Source organism: Muscardinus avellanarius (assembly GCF_963383645.1).
Source record: "Muscardinus avellanarius genome assembly, chromosome: 9".
In the NCBI taxonomy this organism is placed as follows: Eukaryota; Metazoa; Chordata; class Mammalia; order Rodentia; family Gliridae; genus Muscardinus; species Muscardinus avellanarius.
This window is the reverse complement of record NC_137795.1, coordinates 78,361,761-78,382,988: the sequence shown is the minus strand read 5'-3', so window position 1 is coordinate 78,382,988 and position 21,228 is coordinate 78,361,761. Positions and strand designations below refer to the sequence as shown.

The window sequence follows — 21,228 nt, the reverse complement described above, 5'->3', positions numbered from 1 at the left end:
ACCTTTTTAGTAGGAAATTGATATTTAACTATTTTTAATTATGATACTGATCTCAGAATTCTTGCTGGAAGAGAAAGTGAGGAATGTATAATGATCATTTCTCTTTTAAAGAGAAGGGAGGTTATTGGAATACAGTCCAACACCTTGTGTAGAACAGTGATGCCAACTGAATGAAGCTGCTACTGTCATGGGACTCCACTTTTTTGTTTTTTCTGGCCAAATTCTTTCTTTTGTGGCAATATACCAATGTCCACATTTATATCCAGTCTCATAATTTACTTGGTAAATATTTTGTATATGATTTCTAAGAGACTGAGGAGTTTGGGTTTTTTTTAATAGTAAATAAATCTTTGCCTTTTGGGGTATCCTCTGTGTCACCAAAAATGGACTGGATTTTATCAGATATAATTTTAATAATAATGGCTCCCATTAGGTCATATGTGTTACTCAATATTATTTAAATTTTTCACATTTTAAAATTTGAAAACAATTTTCTTTGTGCTGAAAGAGCTCTGTACATTGGTAAAATTAGCATTTTAGCTGAGATCTTTCTTGTCGGGAAATTTATTTTTTTTTTTTACTGGGGGATGAAATTGACTAAATTATATTACATGTATATACAAATATGTAACAACAAATCCTACTATTATATGTAATTATGATGCACCAATAAAAATAAAATAATTTTAAAAAGCATAATATAAGGTGAATATGGCACAGATCTAGATATACTATCATCACTTTCCTCAAATATGAAATATTTAACATCCTATTTATTTACTATTGTAAAGCCTTGCTTACTTTTTGCAAGGCCCTGCGAGGTACTCTGTATACATGTGAAGATGATTTCTTCCAGAATTGATGGTGAATAATTTACTTTTAGTGTATGTACTGCTCTCTTCTTCTTTATTTCATGTAACCAGGTACATACAGGTTTACTCTAATCCACCTCAGACTGCACATATAACTGAATGGGACACTTTCTGCCCCAAACCTAACTTACAGCTTCCCCTCCTAGTTTTCTTTTTTCTTTCTTTTTTTTATTACTTCTCTATATTTATAACTTTTCAGTTTATCCATTAAGTCAATCAGTTATAACTTTGTGTGTGTAGTGGGTAGGAGTACTGAGAATTGAATCCAGAGACATTATCCCTCTAAGCAATATCCCCAGATCCTTTTAATTTTTTTCATCTTGAAACAGGGTTTCACTAATCTGCTGAGGCTTGCCTGGAAGCTGTGACCATCCTGTCTCAGCCTTCCAAGTACTGGGATTACAGATGTGTGTCACAACACCTGGCTAGGGCTATTTTAATATGTGAAATATTAGTAAAGAATTTTTAAAGTGCCAAATATATGATTATCCCTCACTCTAATCCAGAAAACAGTAATAATATATATTTGATAACATTTAATTCTGAATATTCATGTGTATTAAAATGTTGACATCCCAAGACACTTGGGTTAATTCTCCCTGAAAATAACATTTCCCTATGGCTGGCTGAGCTTCTGTGGCAGCCAAAAGGCTTGATGAGGACTTGTGACCTGAGCACCCCTTTAAGAGTCACATGTGCAGAGTGTCCAAGTTCAAGCCTGCCAGGGGTGTGGGTTCAATTTACAGACTTGAGGACATAACCAATACTTTGATACGTCATTGCTGGACTGAAGTCAACTAATTAAGCCTGTCTCTTCCTGAGAGGTGTAGCCAGGAGTCTAATAAATGACATCAGATTAGACTATGTCTTCTCAATTCAAGTTCTTTGTGGCTTCACGGGCACAGTTCTAACACCATGCTAGTTACAGTCAACAGGTGACTAACAAGCTCTATTGAAAGGAATGGATGAGGTTTGACTACAGAAAGGAGGCACCCTGAAGGAAGAGTCTTTATTTGAGGACTGAAGGGCAGAGCAGCCTCTCTAGCTATGGTCATATATACGGCCTTTTAATTACATTGACTTGTGATCTAAAGAGGGAAGAGTCAGTTAAGAAGAGGGAGACAGAGGATCCAGGCAGAAGCAGCAGCGACTGAAACAAATCTTGAAGAAGGGCGTGGTGTGCAGGGAACTGGAGGACCATTGGAAGTGGAGTCTTTTCTTTGGGGGCATATCAGACAAATGGATCAGAGCCAGTGGCCTGAATTAGTAGCAGTTCTGGAGGTTGCTTCTTTGCAGAAACTTTTTTTTTTTTTTTTTACTTCCTTTGTTATTTGCAAACAGGAGCATCCGTTTTCACCTCCGTCCACCAGTTTTTTCTCCATTCCATATCTGGGATGATCTTTTCACCTCCCACTGCTTCTCTTAGTCTCTTAGACCATGCAGCATGAAGTCACTTCTTTTGAATTAATGGAAAAACTTGTATCTGTACTTAAAGATTCCCATCTGGAAGGGATCTTGAGGCTAACAAGCTTGGCTCTACTTCTTCGTTTTACAGATGGTAATAAACCACAAAAAGGCCACACTCCAGGTACCCAGTGGGTGGCTCACTCTCCTCCTTCAGACCTTGCCTTCTGCTCCAACTGCTCACTGACTCTCCATTAGCCCTTTTGTTCTCTCTAGTTCATGAGAACAAAAATTGTACTGGGAATGTAGCTCAGTGGTAGAGTGCACCTTAGGTCCATGAGGTCCTGGGTTCAATCCTCAGTACCGGTTTAAAAAATCAAGAACAAAAAAACACCCTGACTTTCTTTCTTTCTTTCTTTCTTTCTTTCTTTCTTTCTTTCTTTCTTTCTTCCTTCCTTCCTTCCTTTCTTTCTTTCTTTCTTTCTTTCTTTCTTTCTTTCTTTCTTTCTTTCTTTCTTTCTTTATTGTGGTACTGGGGATGGAACCCAGGGGCATTCGACCTCCATGCTACACCCAGTCCTATTTTTTTAATTCTTTATTTTTAAACAGGGTCTCACTAAGTTGCGGAGGGCCTCACTAAGTAGCTGAGGCTGTCCACAAACCGTGATCCTCAGGTCTCAGCCTCCTGAATGCTGGGATTACAAGCATACGCCACCATGCCCAACTCTTCCTCTTAACAGAATAATTAGGGCATATACATAGTAGACACACAGTCAAACCATTCTCAAATAAAGGCCTTCAAGCATCTCTACAAAATTGTGTTTATGCTAAGTGAATAAAACTTAAGAAAATAAAAACTTATAGTAACTGAAAGTTCTACCTACTGGATAGACCCTTTAAGGAAACAACAGTTTTTAAATGTACTGTCAAATAATATCCACTGTTAGCACCAAACCGCCAACTTGGAAAATGAAAAATTTCATATAAGCAACACCTATACTTTGGAGGGTAGGAGTGCCCACCTATTTCCTCAGGGCCTTGGGATGCGCAGATTCCATCCTGCCTCTAGGAATTATGAAATGGCTTTCTTAATCAGAATATCTAACAGTCAGATCTTTGGAAGCAGCTCACCAGATGAGCATTAAAAAAAATAATTCCATATTCCTAGAATAAATAATGATTCCCTAAGGGCTCTGTTGCACCTCGGGCTCTGCCCTCCCACTCCCTTTCCAAACATGTGCTCTTGATTGAAGCAGCTGGAGACTCTCTCCCTCTGCCTCTGCCCACACAGCTCAGTCTGTTCCTGCTTCACTTCAGCCCTGGATGAGTACAGGGAGGAAAGCTTGAACAGAGATCAGAAATGTCAAGCCTGGGGAAGAAAAGGACGTTCTTCAGCTAAATAATTATTAGCGACTTTATTTTCATTGTGATAATGACTCCTTTGTTAATGTCAGCTAAATGCTGTATCCTAATACTTTTCTGTTAAGAAGAAGCTATGAAGTTCATATGCATATATGAAAATTACTAGGCAAGGAGATCTTCAGTGCTCCTCCTGTTATAAAAAATAGTATGTATGTGAGATGTAGGATATAAGTAGCTTGATTTAATCATTTCACCATATGTGTGTGTAGTGAATATATAAATATATGTATATATGTAAACATTATATACATAAGCTAGGTGGCGCACACCTATAATCCCGGTGATTGGAAGGCTGAGACAGGAGGATTGCAGGTTCTTAGACAGCTTTAGCAACTTTGTGAGACCCCCAGGAACTTAGCAAGACCCTGCTTTAAAATAAAAAGGGAAAAGGGCTGAGGATATATCTCAGAAGTAGAATGCACCTGGGTTAAGTCTCCAATACAAAAATCAAACTATACAATGTAAATATATAATTTTTATTTATCAGTTATACCTAAATATAAATATATAGATAAGCTCTAGCCCTTGCCTTTTCAATTATTACTACCTTTGTGATCTTGGGCAGGTTATTACTTCAGCATACTTCATTCTCCTGATATGTGGAGTTAAAGTGCCTACATCGGGTATGTGGTGAGAAATAAGTTGGGAAAAAGCTTTTATCACACAAACACATAGACACATCTAACAGTATATAATTAGCTCTCTCTCCTTTAGCCACTCCATGCACGGGTCAAGTTCAGGTAGATTTTTCATTGTATAGGTTCAAATTTTGATACTTTTAACTTTGAGCTTTTAAGAGAAAAAGGAACATAGAAACACCCTTCTAAGCTCAGCCCCCATGTCCATCTCTCCAGTTCAGAGGTCAGGTGCCCTCCCCCTGCGACCCTGTGTGCAAGACCCTCGACTGGGCCCTGTCTGTCTGGCGTCAGCTCAACTCCTGCCTGGCTCGCTTGGGCACACCGGAAGCACTTCTTGGGCCAAAGTATTTCCTGTCTTGTCCGGTAGTCCCAGGACACGCTCAGGCAACAGTGAAGTAAGTGCTGTTTCTCCTTATTTGCCTCTTTATACAACAGGACCCTGGCACACTTAGGGTGTTGGGGAGTGAAAAAGTTGACCAGACTTCCTGTCATCAGCACAGAATGCTGGTTCTCTCACAGGGAGCCCCTGACTCTCCTGTTAGGTAGTTCTTTTATTTTTTTAAGGGTTTTTCTTTACTTTTTATATTTTAATATACTTTCACTGGTGCATTGTAGTCTCACATCATAATTTAGTTCAGAGTAATACTGGCATACATGCACACAGCATTGGGCTTCCCCACAGCTCCCGCAGTACACCCTCCCCTTTTCCATACATGGTATTGGACTTGACAATAATTTCATATATGTACATAACATCAATGGAAGTGTTTCCTTCATTAATTCTCCCCCCTTTCTTCCCCCTCCTCTAGACCCCATCCATCACCTCACTGGGTTTCTCCTCCTTTCTCTAAAGTCCCTCTTGTGTCCTCATTATTGTCTAACTTCTGCATACGAGAGAAACCATACGCCCCCTTCACTTTCTATTACTAGCCATTCTCATTCAACTCTAGTGTTCTCCAGGTCCATCTTTTTGCTAAACCTGGGTGGCAGATTTTCCTCTATTACAAAACTCTCATCAGAGTACTATTCAGCTTACTGCACAGACCCTGGGCAAGGGTTTCCCATTTTAGAAACTGCAAGTATTTATGCACCCCCTAAAAATTAGTATACCATTGATGAAAAACTTCCTCCTTTATTGATACTTACATACTTACTATGTTTTCCTTTGAAGCAATTTAGGAGAGTGACATAGGTTAATGAATTAGAAACTCAGGAGGAAATGGAAAGGAGGAAAGCATTTGTCACCATCCAGTTTAGGGAGGATCCTGAAATTAGCTAGCAGGTTTGGTTCTGCATTTTTTAGACATCCTGGGCAGAAATCTGTCTTGGAAAGCAGGCAAATAATATATCTTTCCTCTTATAAGATAAACTACCATCTTAGTAACCGCTAATTAGTGGGGGGAGGAAGAAATACATTAGACAGCATTTTCTTACTAAACATACACCATTGATATAATTTAATTACTTTTCTCAGGATCACAATTAAATCTATTCCCTTTTTTTCTCCCAGAATTTCAAGATTCTCAGGAAACAATTTTTTTATTTCCCATATGGAGTGTGTATAGTTTTGAGCATGCACTGTGAGAGGCTTTGGTGTTTTTTACCTTATTTGCCAGCAGACTTGTTCACCTATTATGGATCAGATGCTGGGTCAGATATGAGGCCTTCCTCACTCAGCCCAGCATGCAGCCTGAGCTTTAAGTTTACATAGGCTCCTCTTAGCATGCAAGTCTTTCTGAATTATTCTCTGTGGCCCAAATAATGCTGGATTTGCATCACAGCTGTAGAACACCCACCTGGTCTTCTAAAGAGGAATGCTGGAAATAGCTAATCCAGCTTGTGCTGAAACACCCAGAAGAAGCATCTCCCCACACCCATATTAAGGAGATACTTATTTTACCCCTTATAAAAAAGCTTGTCATCTGGCTGGGCATGGTGGCACATGCTTCTAATCCTAGCATTTGGGAGGCTGAAACAGGAGGATCCGGGTTCTCAGACAGCCTCAGCTACTTAATGAGGCCCTTTGCAACTCAGTGAGACCCTGTTTCAAAATAAAGAATAAGAAATATGGCTGGGGAGCTGGGTGTGGTGGAGCACGCTTATAATCCCAACATTTGAGAGGCTGAGACGGGAGGATCGCAGTTCAAGAACAGCCTCAGCTACTTAGTGAGGCCTTTCACAACTCAGTGAGACCCTGTTTCAAAAATAAATAACAATATATTTAATAATGAATGCATACCCATGTTCATAGCAGCACAATTCGTAATAGCCAAAATATGGAACCAACCTAGGTCTCCATCAATAGATGAATAGATTGCAAAATTATGGGAAATACACACAATGAAATTCCACTCAGCTATAAAGAAGAACAAAATCATGTCATTCGCAAGAAGATGGAAAGACCTGGAGAACATTATGTTAAGTGAGATCAGCCAAGCACAGAAAGAGAAGGGACATATGTTTTCTTTAATATGCCCAAACTAGGGAGTATTAGGGATACCTGTGGGACTCCAGATAATGGAGGGGAAACCTCAGCAAAGCTCTAATAGAAGGCTATGAGAGGAAGAAAGTTGAAATTGATTAATGGAGGAGGTACATTCAAATATGTGTAAAAGTATGAATGTAGCATGGTCAACCTGGACACTCATTGTTGGGAGGGAAGGAAAGGGAAGTGGAGGGGGGAGAGCGCACCAAGCACAGTCTGAATGTATGCCACTTTCACTATGATACACATAAAAATAAAAAAATAAAAAATAAAAATAAATAATAAAAATAGGGCTGGGCTGTCACTTGGAGGTAGAATGCCCCCGGGTTCCATTCACAGTGCCATACACACACAAAAATGAAATATGGCTGGGGGTGTAGCTCAGAGGTAGAATGCTCCTGGGTTTCATCCCCAGAACTGAAAAAAAAAATCCTGTCATCTTTATACCTGTATCTCTTTTAGGAATACCTGTCTAATTTTGATTCCTCTTTTAGAGTACCAGAATTTTGTCTCTATTCCTTATTGTTGTTTTTTTTTCCCTTGCATTACATATTACTAGATATCAACAGAAAGGCTGACAATAGATCAGTGCTTAATACCTGGTTAATCATTTTTTTAAATACTTTATAAAGTTTCATAACAATATCAAATAACTTTGAAAATTTTCCTATCCTGGAAGATGTGGTTTTGTTTCTGCAGTCTTTATTCAACTGTTTTTTAGTGCTATGACAAAGTACAGTATTTTTTGGAGGAATTTTATCTGGCATTGACTGCTCCAAATTTGGGCTGAGCTCCCATGACTTACAACTATGATGGGAAGAGCCACCTGAGGCCCTGACAGGTTGACCCCATCCAACCTCTGTGTGTGGGGGGCTGAACCCAACCAAGAGCAACAGTGAGCCCTTGCCTCAGAGGCAGACTATAAGATGTTATTCAGAAATATTAAAATACAATACATGTATGTCTTATTAGTAAAATGAAACAAATAAGTGTAAGCTATTTGGACATAAACTTTCAGGAAATCTGATTTTTCTCCCCAGACTCACTCAATATTTATATTCTTTCTATGTAAGCCAGGCGTGGTGGCGCAGACCTATAATCCCAGTACTTGGGAGGCTTAAGACAGGAGGATCACAGGCTTGAGGCCAGCTTCAGCAACTTAGTAAAGCCCTCAGCAATTCGGTGGGACCTTATTTAAAAATAAATAAATAAATAAGGCTGGGGTGTAGCTCAGAGATACAAGGTCCCTGGGTTCAACCCCTAGTACCACACACACACACACACACACACACACACACACACACACAGTTCTTTCCATGAATTTATTTATTCATATATTCATTTAGCAAACACAGGCATTAATTCCAGGACTGAGAAATATAAAAAGTTAATTTCCTTTAGATAGATTGAATTTCAAACTGTTTCAGTATTGAGTAATCTCACTTATTTCAAAACTACCCTGCAAAGGCAGCATATGTATAAAAATACTCGTTGTTTTTTTGTTGTGTGTCATTTGTGAGAATCTTGCTCCTAACTGGTGAATCTCCTCTGTCTTGCAAGGTGGATGTCTAAGCTGTGGAATGCAGTCATTGCTCCCAGAGTTCAAGAAGCAATATTATCAAGAGCCTCTGTGAAAAGACAACCTGGCCTTGGGCAGACAGCTGCTAAGAAACACCCTAGTCAAGGACAGCAGGCTGTGGTCAAAGCAGCCCTCAGCATCTTGCTTAATAAAGCTGTTTTGCATGGCTGTCCCCTCCCGAGGGCAGGTACGTGGGCTCCTGCAGCCGAAGGAAAGGATTCACAATCTTCTATAATGCTTCTTGGGTTTCTTTACAGGGAGGTCGCATGTAGTTGAAACTAGAGAAATTAATGGCCATTTCCCAACACCACTCCAGAACTCTGTTATATTAAAAACAGTTTGGGTATTGATGGTTCATAATTGAGTTCCATCCCAAGTAAATTGTCTGTGTCTGTTCACAGAACCCAAGCTTGGGTATTAAGCAGTCCTGTGATTTTTGAAGAGTCTCAGTTCAATGAACCTGCATTTTCTCTTCTCCTTTTTCTTCTTCATCTCGTCTTCGTCCTTGTTTTGTCTTCTTCTTTTTTTGGCAAAATGTGATTTGTGTCATTTCAGAGCTAGACCAGCATACAGCTGACTTCAAAGGAGGAAGCTTCCCTTTGTCAATCGTTTCAAGTTACAGCAAGAAGAAAGGAGAGAGTGGGGCCTGGAGGAAAGTGAACACCAGTCCTCGAAAGAAGCCTGGCCGTTTCTCTTCACCAACCTGGAATGAGCCGGACCTGAGCCATGAAGGCAAGGGGTGATGGCATGCATCCTAGGAAGAGGGGCACTGGTGATCCAGCTTCTTGATGAGATGGGTTTTAATTTCTATCACTGTGCATTCTGCAAAATAAATATCTGACTGCTTCAATGCATATTGCCATGAACAAAACAAATTATGTAATAGGTAGTCCACTTTAAAATATTCGGGAATACTCTACCTGAAAAGTATTGCTTTTATACTAGTCCCCAATTTTTCTTTACCTTGTTAATCCTCATTGTTAAAATTAATTTTTATGATATCCACAATTTGTGAGGAAAAAATTATGCTTTAGCATATTTCACTCCTTTTATTTATTATTCATAAGCCAACCTTACTTTAAAAAAATATATGTAGAGGACAATTTCATACCAATTTAAGGCCTCCATGAGTGAGTCAGGTCTACATACACCTCCTTGGTATTTGGCACATACCAGGTGTCACGTCCTATTCCAGGCATTGGAAATGGAGCTATAAAAAGCACAGGAGAAAAATTTCTGCCTTCATGGAGTTTACATTCTAATTGATTAGCCTCCTTCTTAGTCCAGTAATCATGTAGACTGTAAGCATTGCTATATGCTTTAGAGTTGACAGACAATAAAAATAATATAAATTTAAGGTAATACTATCAATATAAGTCTAACTCAGAAAACTCAACTGTTTAAAAAGAAGTCATAAATTATCTTAATTTGTTTTTAATAATTATTTTATAGAAATATTTGATATCACCTTTTTGGACAGAATACAGGTATACTCCATCACTGAGTTATATCCTCAGCCTTTTATCTTTTATTTTGAGACAGGGTCTCACCAAGTTGTCCAGGCTGGCCTTGAGCTTACATTCCTCCTGCCTCAGCCTTCCAAGTAGCTAAAATTATAAGTGTGCATTACCATACCCAGCTGATATAATACCAACTATAATATTCTTTGAAACATGAACATTTATTTGAAAGATTAATAAATTGTACTATGGTAGTTTATATTGATTTCAACATAAACATTTATAAATCTAAAAACTAATTATATAGACTATATAATGCATAGGCTGGTAATTTGGTTATTTTTATTATTTTGCAGTGATAGTTCTTTCCCAATAATTGTATTGGAAATAGGATTATTACATTGATGTTTGAATTGACTTTTGACATGAATGTATGTGAGCAAAGAATGTGGTTCAGTAGTAAAGTGCTTGCCTACCAAATTTAAGGCCCTTGGTTCAGTGTCCATCTCTAAAAAAAAAAAAAGAATCTCTGCGCATGTGAATCACCATGAACTCTCATTAAATTTGATTTAAAAAAAGAAAAAAAAACCTAAAACAGGCAAATGATGGCCTGTTGGATCACAGGCTTCCTGAAGACAGGGCCCAAACCTGCACACGTATGTAGTAATTATCAGTGTCTGAGCACAGTGGTACATGCCTGCTTGTAGTCCCAGCTATACAGAAGCTGAGGCAGGAGAACCCAGAGTGTGAAACGAGCCTAGGCAATACAGGCAACCATGTCTCAATCAATCAATCAATCAATCAATGCATTTCATTAGTCAGTGCTTTTAGTGAGAATATATTAAATTCAATTTACTTTAAAAGTATGTATTTTTATGGTACTGAGGATTAAACCCAGGGGCATTCAACCACTAAGCTATGTCCCTAACCATTTTCATTTTGAAACAGGATCTTGCTAAGTTAGCTGCACATTGGCCTTATATCTGAGATCTTCTGTCTCAGTCTTCCAAGTACTGGGATTATAGGCATGTGCTAGCATACATTGCTTCAAAAATATTTAAGAGATCCACCCAGAAGCAACTAACTATCTTAGTGTGTTTATAAGATTTGGAGCACGTATAGATACTTTATTGGAATTTGAAATGGTTAACTGTCGCGCGCAGTGACGACTCTTACACGATCTTCCTCAAGCAGTTTTATTACCCCAGTTTCAATGCTCTCTCAACGCCCTCTCAGGTAAAAACAACATCAGTCTTCTATCCTCTCCCTCATCACTCCACCAACCCTCCTTCTGGCACTCTATGTCTCTGCTGCAGCACACACCGGTCACAGTGGTGGCTTTGTGATCATGTCCGTCGCAGCTCGGAGCCCAGAGCAGTCCGCCAAGAAACTGCTCTTCCTGTCCACCAACCCTCTTCTCCTTCTCCTTCTTCCCCGCTAGGGCATGCGCGCTTTTTAACCTTCTCCTGGGCGGGCAGGTGGTAGCACGAGGCGTTGCGTCACTAATTATCTGTAAGGCGCCTGATAGGGCTCACTGCGCAGGCTCAGGGCACCGCCAGCCTCGTGAGCCTCGTGACTTGGCTGCAAGCCCAGGCGCCATCTTGAGTCCACGCTGGCAACAAGCCTGGGTGCCACCTCGGTCCTGCCGAGTGGGCCCCGACATATCTCCCTTTTTGTTTTATTAAAATAAGGCTCGGGATCGTGCCTGTCTTAGGTTGCCGACCCTCAAGGACCATTCTTACCCGTCATTGGGAGAACAATAGCATGATTGTTTCCCTGTCTTAGGTTGAAAGGTCCCGGGGACGATCTTACCCGTCACTGACTACCGATCCAGCATACTGAGCCATACATGGGGAGATAAGCCAGCTTCTAGGGCTGCCAGAGCTTGCACCAATATGCGCTGTTGTTGCAGTGTGCGTTGTCGAGTTCGCCTGATATATCCAACCATGAAACATCATGCTACCACCAGCAAGAATGCCCAGAACGCCATGCCACCCCAGTCTTTTTAAAAAACCCAATGTTCCGTGTATTAAGTCCATTCATTGTTGTACTGCGGCGACTTCCACGCGGGTAGAATTAATTGCAGCGATGGATGCTCATAGCTCAATCATGGTGTGTTCAAATTCACGGCTCCAAGTTCCTAGAAGCATCTTGCTTAATTGACGAAACAAATTGCCTGCATGGGAGAAATTCTGATACTGCACATACGTTATACATATAGTCCAGATAATTGAGCTTGCTGAGCCATGCCAGCAGCCACATGTGAGGATAGAGCATTCATAGTGGTTGCAATAACTGCCACGGCCACAGAGGCCACAATTACAGCAATAAGAGCAGAAATTCCAAAGTCTCCAAGGATGCATAGAAGCATAGCAGAAAGTCAGAAAACAGGTATCAATAAAACAACCTAAACTATCATTAACCAAGGTAAAGGAAGAGGGAAAGTAGAAATAATTCCCCAAAGATCTTAAAGAAAACAACTCATCTCTACGGTACCAAGCAGCAGCTTACAACTCTTACGTTAGGAACTAATCTTCTGACCTATCCTTTACACATTAGGCGCCTTTTCCAACTAACCTCAGGTGTCTTCCATCTATGGTGGCGGATTAGGAGAGGGAGTCGAATCAGGACCAGCCCGATTCTCTAACTTGCTTACACTAAAAAATATCCTCCTTAATGGAGCCCCCTTTGATCGGGGAAAATACAGCGCTGTCCCTCGCTTTTCCGCGAGCCTCGCTTATCCGCGAGCCTTATTTACTAAATATCCTCCTTAATGGAGCCCCCTTTGATCGGGGAAAATATCCTCCTTAATGGAGCCTCCTCCTCCCTTTTCGGAGTCAAAGGAGTACTTACCAGCCGGCTGCCCGGGACTGCCGAGGTTCTGATCAAAGCGAAGTTCCCCGTACGGGCCACCATTTGTCGCGCGCAGTGACGACTCTTACACGATCTTCCTCAAGCAGTTTTATTACCCCAGTTTCAATGCTCTCTCAACGCCCTCTCAGGTAAAAACAACATCAGTCTTCTATCCTCTCCCTCATCACTCCACCAACCCTCCTTCTGGCACTCTATGTCTCTGCTGCAGCACACACCGGTCACAGTGGTGGCTTTGTGATCATGTCCGTCGCAGCTCGGAGCCCAGAGCAGTCCGCCAAGAAACTGCTCTTCCTGTCCACCAACCCTCTTCTCCTTCTCCTTCTTCCCCGCTAGGGCATGCGCGCTTTTTAACCTTCTCCTGGGCGGGCAGGTGGTAGCACGAGGCGTTGCGTCACTAATTATCTGTAAGGCGCCTGATAGGGCTCACTGCGCAGGCTCAGGGCACCGCCAGCCTCGTGAGCCTCGTGACTTGGCTGCAAGCCCAGGCGCCATCTTGAGTCCACGCTGGCAACAAGCCTGGGTGCCACCTCGGTCCTGCCGAGTGGGCCCCGACAGTTAACAGGGTTTCTCAAACTTTTTTTGATCATAACTCAGAAATATCTTGCATCTTTCCTGTATATACAAACCTATATGTTTGCTTCAGTATTATATAAATGAGAGAAATCAATAGACTAATGCAAGCAATACAGGCTATTTTCTGTTATTTTTTAAATGGATCATAATTTGCAGTTTTAAAAAATTGGTATGATTTCCAATTTTTTTGTATAATGTTCATATTTTCTGAAGAATGAATACTTACTGAAAGTTAAATTTCAGCCAGACAGGATAGCACACACCAATCCCAATACCTGGAAGGCTAAAATAGGAGGTCTGCAGGTTTGAGGCAAGCCTCAGCAATTTATAAAGACCCTGTTTCAAAATAAAAAATAAAATAAGGCTAGGGGTGTTCAATCCCCAGTACCATAAAAAGAAAAGTTAAATTTCTTCAAGTACATTGCTAATGTCACATATACTGGAGCACATGAACAGGCTCACACACATCCAGACAGACACCTGCTTACAGAGCTAGTGATGTTAGAAGGCAGGCATGAAACTGACCAAAGACAGGTATTAACCTCCTCTTCTGGTACTTTTGGGAATAAAGACCTAAGGAAACAGGGACTAGTGAAAAGAAGAGCCACTAATAAAAGTAAAGTTCAGGATTCTGGAATTGAGTTTAAGATGGTGTTTTTACTGAGTTTAGTCACAACTGTGCTTAATGAAGCTGGTTATTCCTAGACCTTCCAACAATGTCTATGCTGGGTAAAATCTCACGAGCTGGTTGTTAATCCAAGAACAGCCTAAAAGTACTGCATAATCCACAACTTTTTTCTTTTAAATACAGAGTTCAAGGTGCACAGGAACAATGATGCATCCTAGTAAAGATGATTATAATTTTCTTAACAGGTATAAGAAATAAGACTATGTCCCAGCTGAATTGTAACAGGAATACTTCTCTGTCAAAGCAAAAGTAAGTTCTTATAGATTTAACTTTAAGCAAACTAAGTAACTTCAATCATTATTTCAACTGTTCCACATTTTCATAATAGTTTGTGCAATTATTATGCTTTTAATATGACATGATATTAAAATATTGATATTAAACTGAAATCTAATGAATGATTAAAATCTAAAATATACCATACTGCCAGGTGTGGTGGCGCACACTTGTAATTCCTGCACTTGGGAGGTGGAGACAAGAGGATTGCGCTGGTTCGAAGCCAGCCTTGCTGGCTTAAGAAACCCTGTTTTCAAAAATTAAAAAATTAAAGTATAAAATAGGTCTGGGAGTGTAGCCCAGAGGTAGAAGGGCTTCCAGGAACCCCAGTACCACCAAAAATTATATTATATTATATTATATTATATTATATATGGTATTATATTATATATAATATATCATATAAAATATATAATATATAATATATAGTATTATATTTTAATATGATATATTAATATTTGCTTTTAGTTAAATAATGCTAGAAATATTCTAGGCTTAGTTGCTAATCAGACTTGATAATTACAAATGCAGCATATATAATACTAATGTCCTACGTTAAAAACATGTAGACAGTCTTTAGATTATTTTTGCTACTAGATTTACAGCACATAGCATGACTTATTTGCCTTTAAACTGTTATGTTTATAGTGATCATTTCAATTTCCCTATGTTGTCCCTAGGAAATTATTACTTTGGCTTAACAAATTTTGAGCTGTGAAGAATAACTTGGTTAATTATAGAATAGAAATGTTTTGGCAGTTTGCAAACTGACCCCATCATAGCCCAATGAATCATATACACTGTCACTTGGCAAGTCACATTTAGGACCCCATCTTCTGGTTTGCACCATTGCAAAGGTGAGGAGGTGAAGAGAGAGAAGAGGGATAAGAGAAACTTTTTCCTACTGGCTACTTTCTACTTTTTTTTCTTTTCTTACACCACAGCCTATATAGTTTTCCCGATAACACCTGTGAAGTAGGTATAAGGATCGTGACAGGAAAGGGAACCCAGAAACAGGTGCTAAGGTGAAACAGTAACACCTGACTCAAAGCCATATTGCTAGTGAGTGACAGGGCCAAATTTGGGATTTGTTATTTGTCTTGTTACCTCACACTGCCTTGGAACCACAATGTTTAATGTCCATTTTATCTGGTTCGAGAGAGACAAAGAAGAGAAAGGAAGAGAAAGGACCTGGTGGTTAGCCTATTTTATACTACTGAAAATAAATCTTAAGTGGGAGTTGGCAAAATCAGATCTCTCCAGGTACAGGAGTACATTGTCAAAAATTAAATTAAATTTATGTAATAGCTGAAAGGAAATGAAAAATGCTTTCCCTACCCAATACCACATCTTCCCAAAAGGTACGTTGTCTAGATCGCCTTACTGGGGACTGGGCTGCTGCTCTCACTTTGAAAAACTCTTCTCTGAACTTCACAGTAGATCCTTAGAGAATGATCTTTCGTTGATGTTGACTTTGGATCAAAGACTCTCTCTGGGTTCAGATGATGAAGCCGATCTTGTTAAGGAACTTCAGAGTATGTGCTCCAGCAAATCGGAATCTGACATAAGCAAGGTAGGTGGTCCCAGTAAGTCAAGAGCCATAGCATGGTGTTCATTCCCCAAATGAAATTTCCTAGTGAAGAGCATGGTGATGCTCCTAATCAAACCATCCCTCTCTTTGCTTAAAAAAGCCATTTTCTGCCAGGCGTGGTGGCGCACACTTGTAATCCCTGCGCTTGGGAGGCAGAGACAGGAGGATCGTGCAGGTTTGATGCCAGCCTAGCTGGTTTAAGAGATTCTGTTTCCAAATAAAAATATAAAATAGGTCCGGGAGTGTAGCCCAGAGGTAGAAGGGTTCGATCCCCAGTACCACCCAAAAAAAAAAAAAAAGCCATTTTCCCAACCTATTATGTATATAATAATTCCTCTCTAAAAGACTTGAGGTTCAAATTGTGTGTTAATTGCCTTAGCACAAACCACACCAACATATTTGGACACCCTGTTATAAGCCTAAATTTTAGTTTCTTCAATCGCTTTTTTTTTCTTTCCTATTTCTAACTTTGGCATAAAATACACCTATCAGGAAGAGAATTATGACAAGCCTCACAGCAGACTTAGATAATAGAACAATAGTAACTTTCTTTACAAATAAGAAAAAGAAATAGCCTGTAGAGTACATATCGTCATGGTCTTTAAGCTGTGAAATTGGAGATCCAAATATGGAAACCAGTGACCCGAAATCTCAAAGAAGAGATTAATAGCATCAAGTTCAACCTGTTTTGGAACTCTGATATCGGCAGCAAGTTTGACCAAGCTTCCTTGGTCAAATGCCTGTTACTTAGAAGGGAGCTCACAAAGATAGTTAAAACGTGCACAGGTGCCACTAAATCCCAACTATTAGACCTGAACAGCCATAATCTCTAGGACCAAGTAGAATTGACTATCTTATTTAACCTTGCTAGAAATGAAATGAGATTCTTACCCACTGGGAAAATAAGGTAATGACTAAAATCTTGCAAATTTTATTCTTTCTTTATTTGACAAGTGGCTTTTCCTTTTTTTAGAGTTCTTTTGCTCTTCTTCCTTGGCCTTTTTAATAGGCTCCTTTCCCTTAGAGGATGTTTCTCATGCATTTGCTATTAGTTTCACATGAAGCTTCAAGTGTTTCATGAGAAAAATACAAAATTTGGGATACGTTCTGAAGAGCTCCTTGGGGGAATAGGATAATACCTCTGTGGGTATTGCATGGTGACATTAAGCTGTGCGTTGAGTATGTCACAGTGCATCTGTGAGGACATGACTTGATAAGTGGTATATCTTCCAGATTGCTGATTCCAGGGATGATCTAAGAAGATTTGGTAGTTCAGGAAACAGCCCTGCATTTTCAGCAACTGTTAATAATACAAGAATGCCAGTGTCACAAAAGGTAAGTGTCCTTTTCTCCTTAAAATGGGACAAAGAAGGATTGTTATGGGATGGACCTCATAATATTTCCAGTGCCGATCACTAAGTTGTTTTTAAATCATACCTAGGGAATGAGAAGTAGGAGAGAGGTGGGAGTCCTCATTAATCAGTCAAGATAAGAAAGACTGTTATTGGAAAGTAATTTGCAATGATGACACAGAAAGCATTGCTCTTTTTTTCCCTTCTCTTTGGTACTTGTATTCCAAATTGTGGGGTGCTTTTGAGATCTCCCTTTGCTTTCATTCTTGCATGCCAAATGAAAGCTAATGGCACTTCTGTCATCTTGGTTATTCCATCTTGAAATGTATTATTTTTCATTTGAGGAATTTTAAGATTTCTTGCATTTCCAGGTTAATTATTGCAAAGGTCTGACTGATAACACACAGAGATCTTATCCATATTTTGTAAATCTCATTTTCGTTTTCATTTCCTGACCTGCCATAACATGCATTGTGCTTCCATGAGAGATTTTCCTCTAAAAAAAAAAAGTAGGAATGGCAAATAGAGCCAAGACTCCAAAGATTTCATTAACCTCTTGAAATCGCTTTCATGACGTTGGCACTGGACCATTATTGATTGGTTAATAAGTGGCAAGAGACAGCACAGCATGTATTCCCAAATAAATATAAACAACTTCTTATACAGTTTTTTTTTTCCTGAGGATGCAGATTTCAGAGGAATTTAGTAACCTGTGATTTGTTCACCAAGCCAAGTTGATTGTCATTCATCTCTTGTTCTCATCTGCTCCATGGCAGCTCACAAAGACCTGTGTGTGTGTGTGTGTGTGTGTGTGTGTGTGTGTGTGTGTGTGTGTGCAGGAGGGGTACCAAGACCAGGATTATAAAGTGAGCCTCTCTTCAATCACTAATTCTTGTCTGGTCCTCTGGAAGTTCTGGCTCCATATCCCCAGCTTTGTTAGAGTTCTGTGTGGCTAGTTATACACAGAGCTATGTGAGGTGTATGTATTGAAGGAAAAAGGTGGGAATTTCCAGGCCTGGGGTCTCTAATAACATGATGACCCATGAGAAGAGGATGGCTCCCATGCTCACTCTGTCATCATACCTGCTCCCCTTGTCCTCCAGTTCAGAAGCACATTGTAAAGACTATATAAGGGAAGATGATCCCAGGAAGTGACCTGGACCACTCCTGAGCATCTTGGTGAAACATACTGTATACAAAGGCATCCCGTTACCATCTTTAGAGCCTCAATTTATTGTGCATGTGTGACAGCCTGCACTGAGCTGTGGTTCACTAGAGACAAGAGCACATTTCTTGCTCTTCTGACACCATCCTTTAGAGCTCCTTGTGGAATGCAGTCAGAGGCAGGAGCCATGTGGTTCTTGGGAAGTGAAATAATAAAGCCACCTTCTTTCTGGGGCTAAGTCACATACCTGTATAAACATAGCTTGTCTGGCAGAGACTGGCTGCCAATGTTTAAATGTTGAAAGAAGAAATATTTTTATACTCCTCTTTCTCTATGGCATGACCATATTGGGTTGCTATAAGGTACTGTCCATTAAAAATAGTACTGAAAGTAGTATAATCTCAGGACAGCTTTGTTTTAAAAGAGAGCTTTAAAATGGATCTCTTCACGCCAAAGAGAATGATATCATTGTTTAAATGCGCAGTGTAATGCCTGTTTTAGGACAGCTGCCTCTTCCTGTTCTTTCTTTGCTCACTAATGATACTCAGAGGGACTCTCTTCTCCAGTCGCTAGTGGGTGTTTATCTCAGAACCTGCCAGCAGAGGGCAAAAGAACTCTCGTTTGGCCCCCTTCTGCAAGCTGGCAGGCTGCTTTGGTGTGGATCCCTCTGATAGCTCAACTTGCATTTCTTGGTTCCATGCCCAGTTTCTTTTCTTATCAGGAAGTAACTCCCTTTGAGGGAAGAGCACTTTGTGTTAGTTGAGATCATGTTTTCCTCCATGGCCAGAAAGTTAGCTCGGCCTCCACAACAGAGGCCTTTCAGCCACCACAATCCACTAGAAAACAAAACTGAGTAGATGACCCTCCCTGCCATCACATGCCATGAAACAGCCCCTCCCTGCTCTCACAGTAATTGTGTTTGTTAATCGACCAACAGGCACGCTAGTCAGGCTTCTTAAGTAAAACAGCAAATACATAAATCACCAATACAAAGAACAATTACTTACCCATGTTTTCCCCTTATGTAAATGTAAACTAATCTCTTTGGAGCAAAAGTTTTCATCTTTGGTATTGTAATCAAATCCACTTGTATGTATGCATATACGTACATATGTTTATAAATATGTATCTCTAGTTCTGGGAGGCTGATCTGAAATGCTGCCTGGACAATGGGTTTTGTAAAGTTGCCTGGTGAGCCGGGACTGAGAGCCTCTACTCTGGAACATAGCTCTGATCTATCATCCTCTTTATTGCCCACCCATTTCTTTCTTTCTGAATGTGTCTTTAGGGATCAGCATACCATCACTCAGCTCTCTATGGTCACTTTTTACATGTTATGTACTATTTCCACACCATACTGTATACTTCCCTACTGTCTGTCCCTATGTATTACAGTCCTACACATTTTAAAGATCCATCTCCCTACCTGTTTTTCTTTTCTTCTTGCCCCCTACGTTTTAATCCAGAATAATTAAAGTATTCTTTGAGCTTCTGGTAGATGCTTAGCACTAAATGAATGAATTGCTCTAATCTAAGAATAATTTTCTTTAAGGCTAAATAATAACTTATTGTAGTACAATGCCTTTCTATACAAATAATTTTTTGAGTTTAATATACTTGGCAACATTAATACTAACCTGATATGTTTAATACAGAAAACTTTAGAGTTTTAGCCCCAGCAGGATTAGCAACCCTTAACTTTCCTATTCAGAGGATCTGGTATTTCTTAGCATTGGAGAAATCTGTGCTTGGCTATCAGGGGCATTTGATGAATGATACTCTCCACAAGTCATTTTCCCTCCCAGCCTTGACCTTCTGTGGCCCATACTAAGCTCAAGTGATTCCCCATGTTCTCATCAGGTATCTAAGTCTGTTTCAGCTCCAACATCTGACTGCTGTTTTAGCTTTTGTGGGTGCTTCATTTCTTGTGTCATTTCTCCTTGCCCTCATTATACAGACCACGAAAAAGATAAGAAAGGACATACTGTGTGTCTCTCTTCCTCCATCTGGGCCTTGGCACTACCCCTGCAGATTGTCAAGGGTGTTCAGCAGTCATGAAGATTATTTTAATTTGTTCTCTTTGTCAACTAGCTCTTCTTATTTTATAATGTACCAAGATTTGTGTTGAATTTTCTGGTGTTTGGGGGGAGTGGCCTCATTAGCTTCCTGCTACATTCCATTTACAGACTTAAAAATAATCTTAAAAGAAGTGAGAATTTATTACGGTGCCAGTATTGTGTTTTTACAATTATCATGCACATGACTCTTTACCATAATATTCATCACAGGCAATACAATTTGCATTATCTTCCAACTTGACAGCACCAGCTTTTCTATAGAACAAGAGCAGAACATGCTAATCAGATCGAGAGTGGTTCTCTTTGATTTTCATTTTACCCACTGTAAAGTGTAAATGGCGATGGTGAGGACTGACTGCTGTGTGTCCTAATCAGCAGTGGTTGTAGCCTTCTACCCTGTAATTGTTTGGATGTAGCTGGTTCTGATACAACAGAATAAACCTGTTTCTTGATTCCCTGCAGAGGGAAGTTTTGTTTTATCTAGAAGCTGTCCTTTTCCTAGGCCACACTTTGCCACTCTGGCCTTCTTTCCTTCCTTCCTCCTGGATATGCATGTGGTCCAGATCCCACATCTGCCCCTCTTTATTCTTTACTCATTATATCCTTAATGTTTGTGGAAAATGTGTGTAGAAACCTGTAGCCAAAGATATATTAGTGCACAGCCATCTTACCATTGAAGAATTTTTTGTATCTAATGATCTGGTGTCAGTAGATTTCACTTCAGGTATTTTAAGAGTCATTTTAATGAATATATACTAGACCTTAATAGGC

At 39.8% G+C, this 21,228-nt stretch overlaps 1 protein-coding gene across 1 annotated transcript in view; it reads left to right on the top strand.

Moving 5' to 3' along the window:
* Positions 1–21,228, top strand: part of CTTNBP2 (cortactin binding protein 2) — a gene marked incomplete at both ends in the record, with an annotated part of 163,792 nt that overhangs the window by 140,828 nt on the left and 1,736 nt on the right. The window contains 6 exons of the mRNA XM_080701723.1: positions 4,553–4,731; positions 8,382–8,587; positions 8,956–9,139; positions 14,188–14,244; positions 15,712–15,844; positions 17,096–17,197. Of these exons, the coding sequence (XP_080557849.1) occupies positions 4,553–4,731; positions 8,382–8,587; positions 8,956–9,139; positions 14,188–14,244; positions 15,712–15,844; positions 17,096–17,197 (861 nt within the window). The remainder of the gene's footprint in view (positions 1–4,552; positions 4,732–8,381; positions 8,588–8,955; positions 9,140–14,187; positions 14,245–15,711; positions 15,845–17,095; positions 17,198–21,228) is intronic.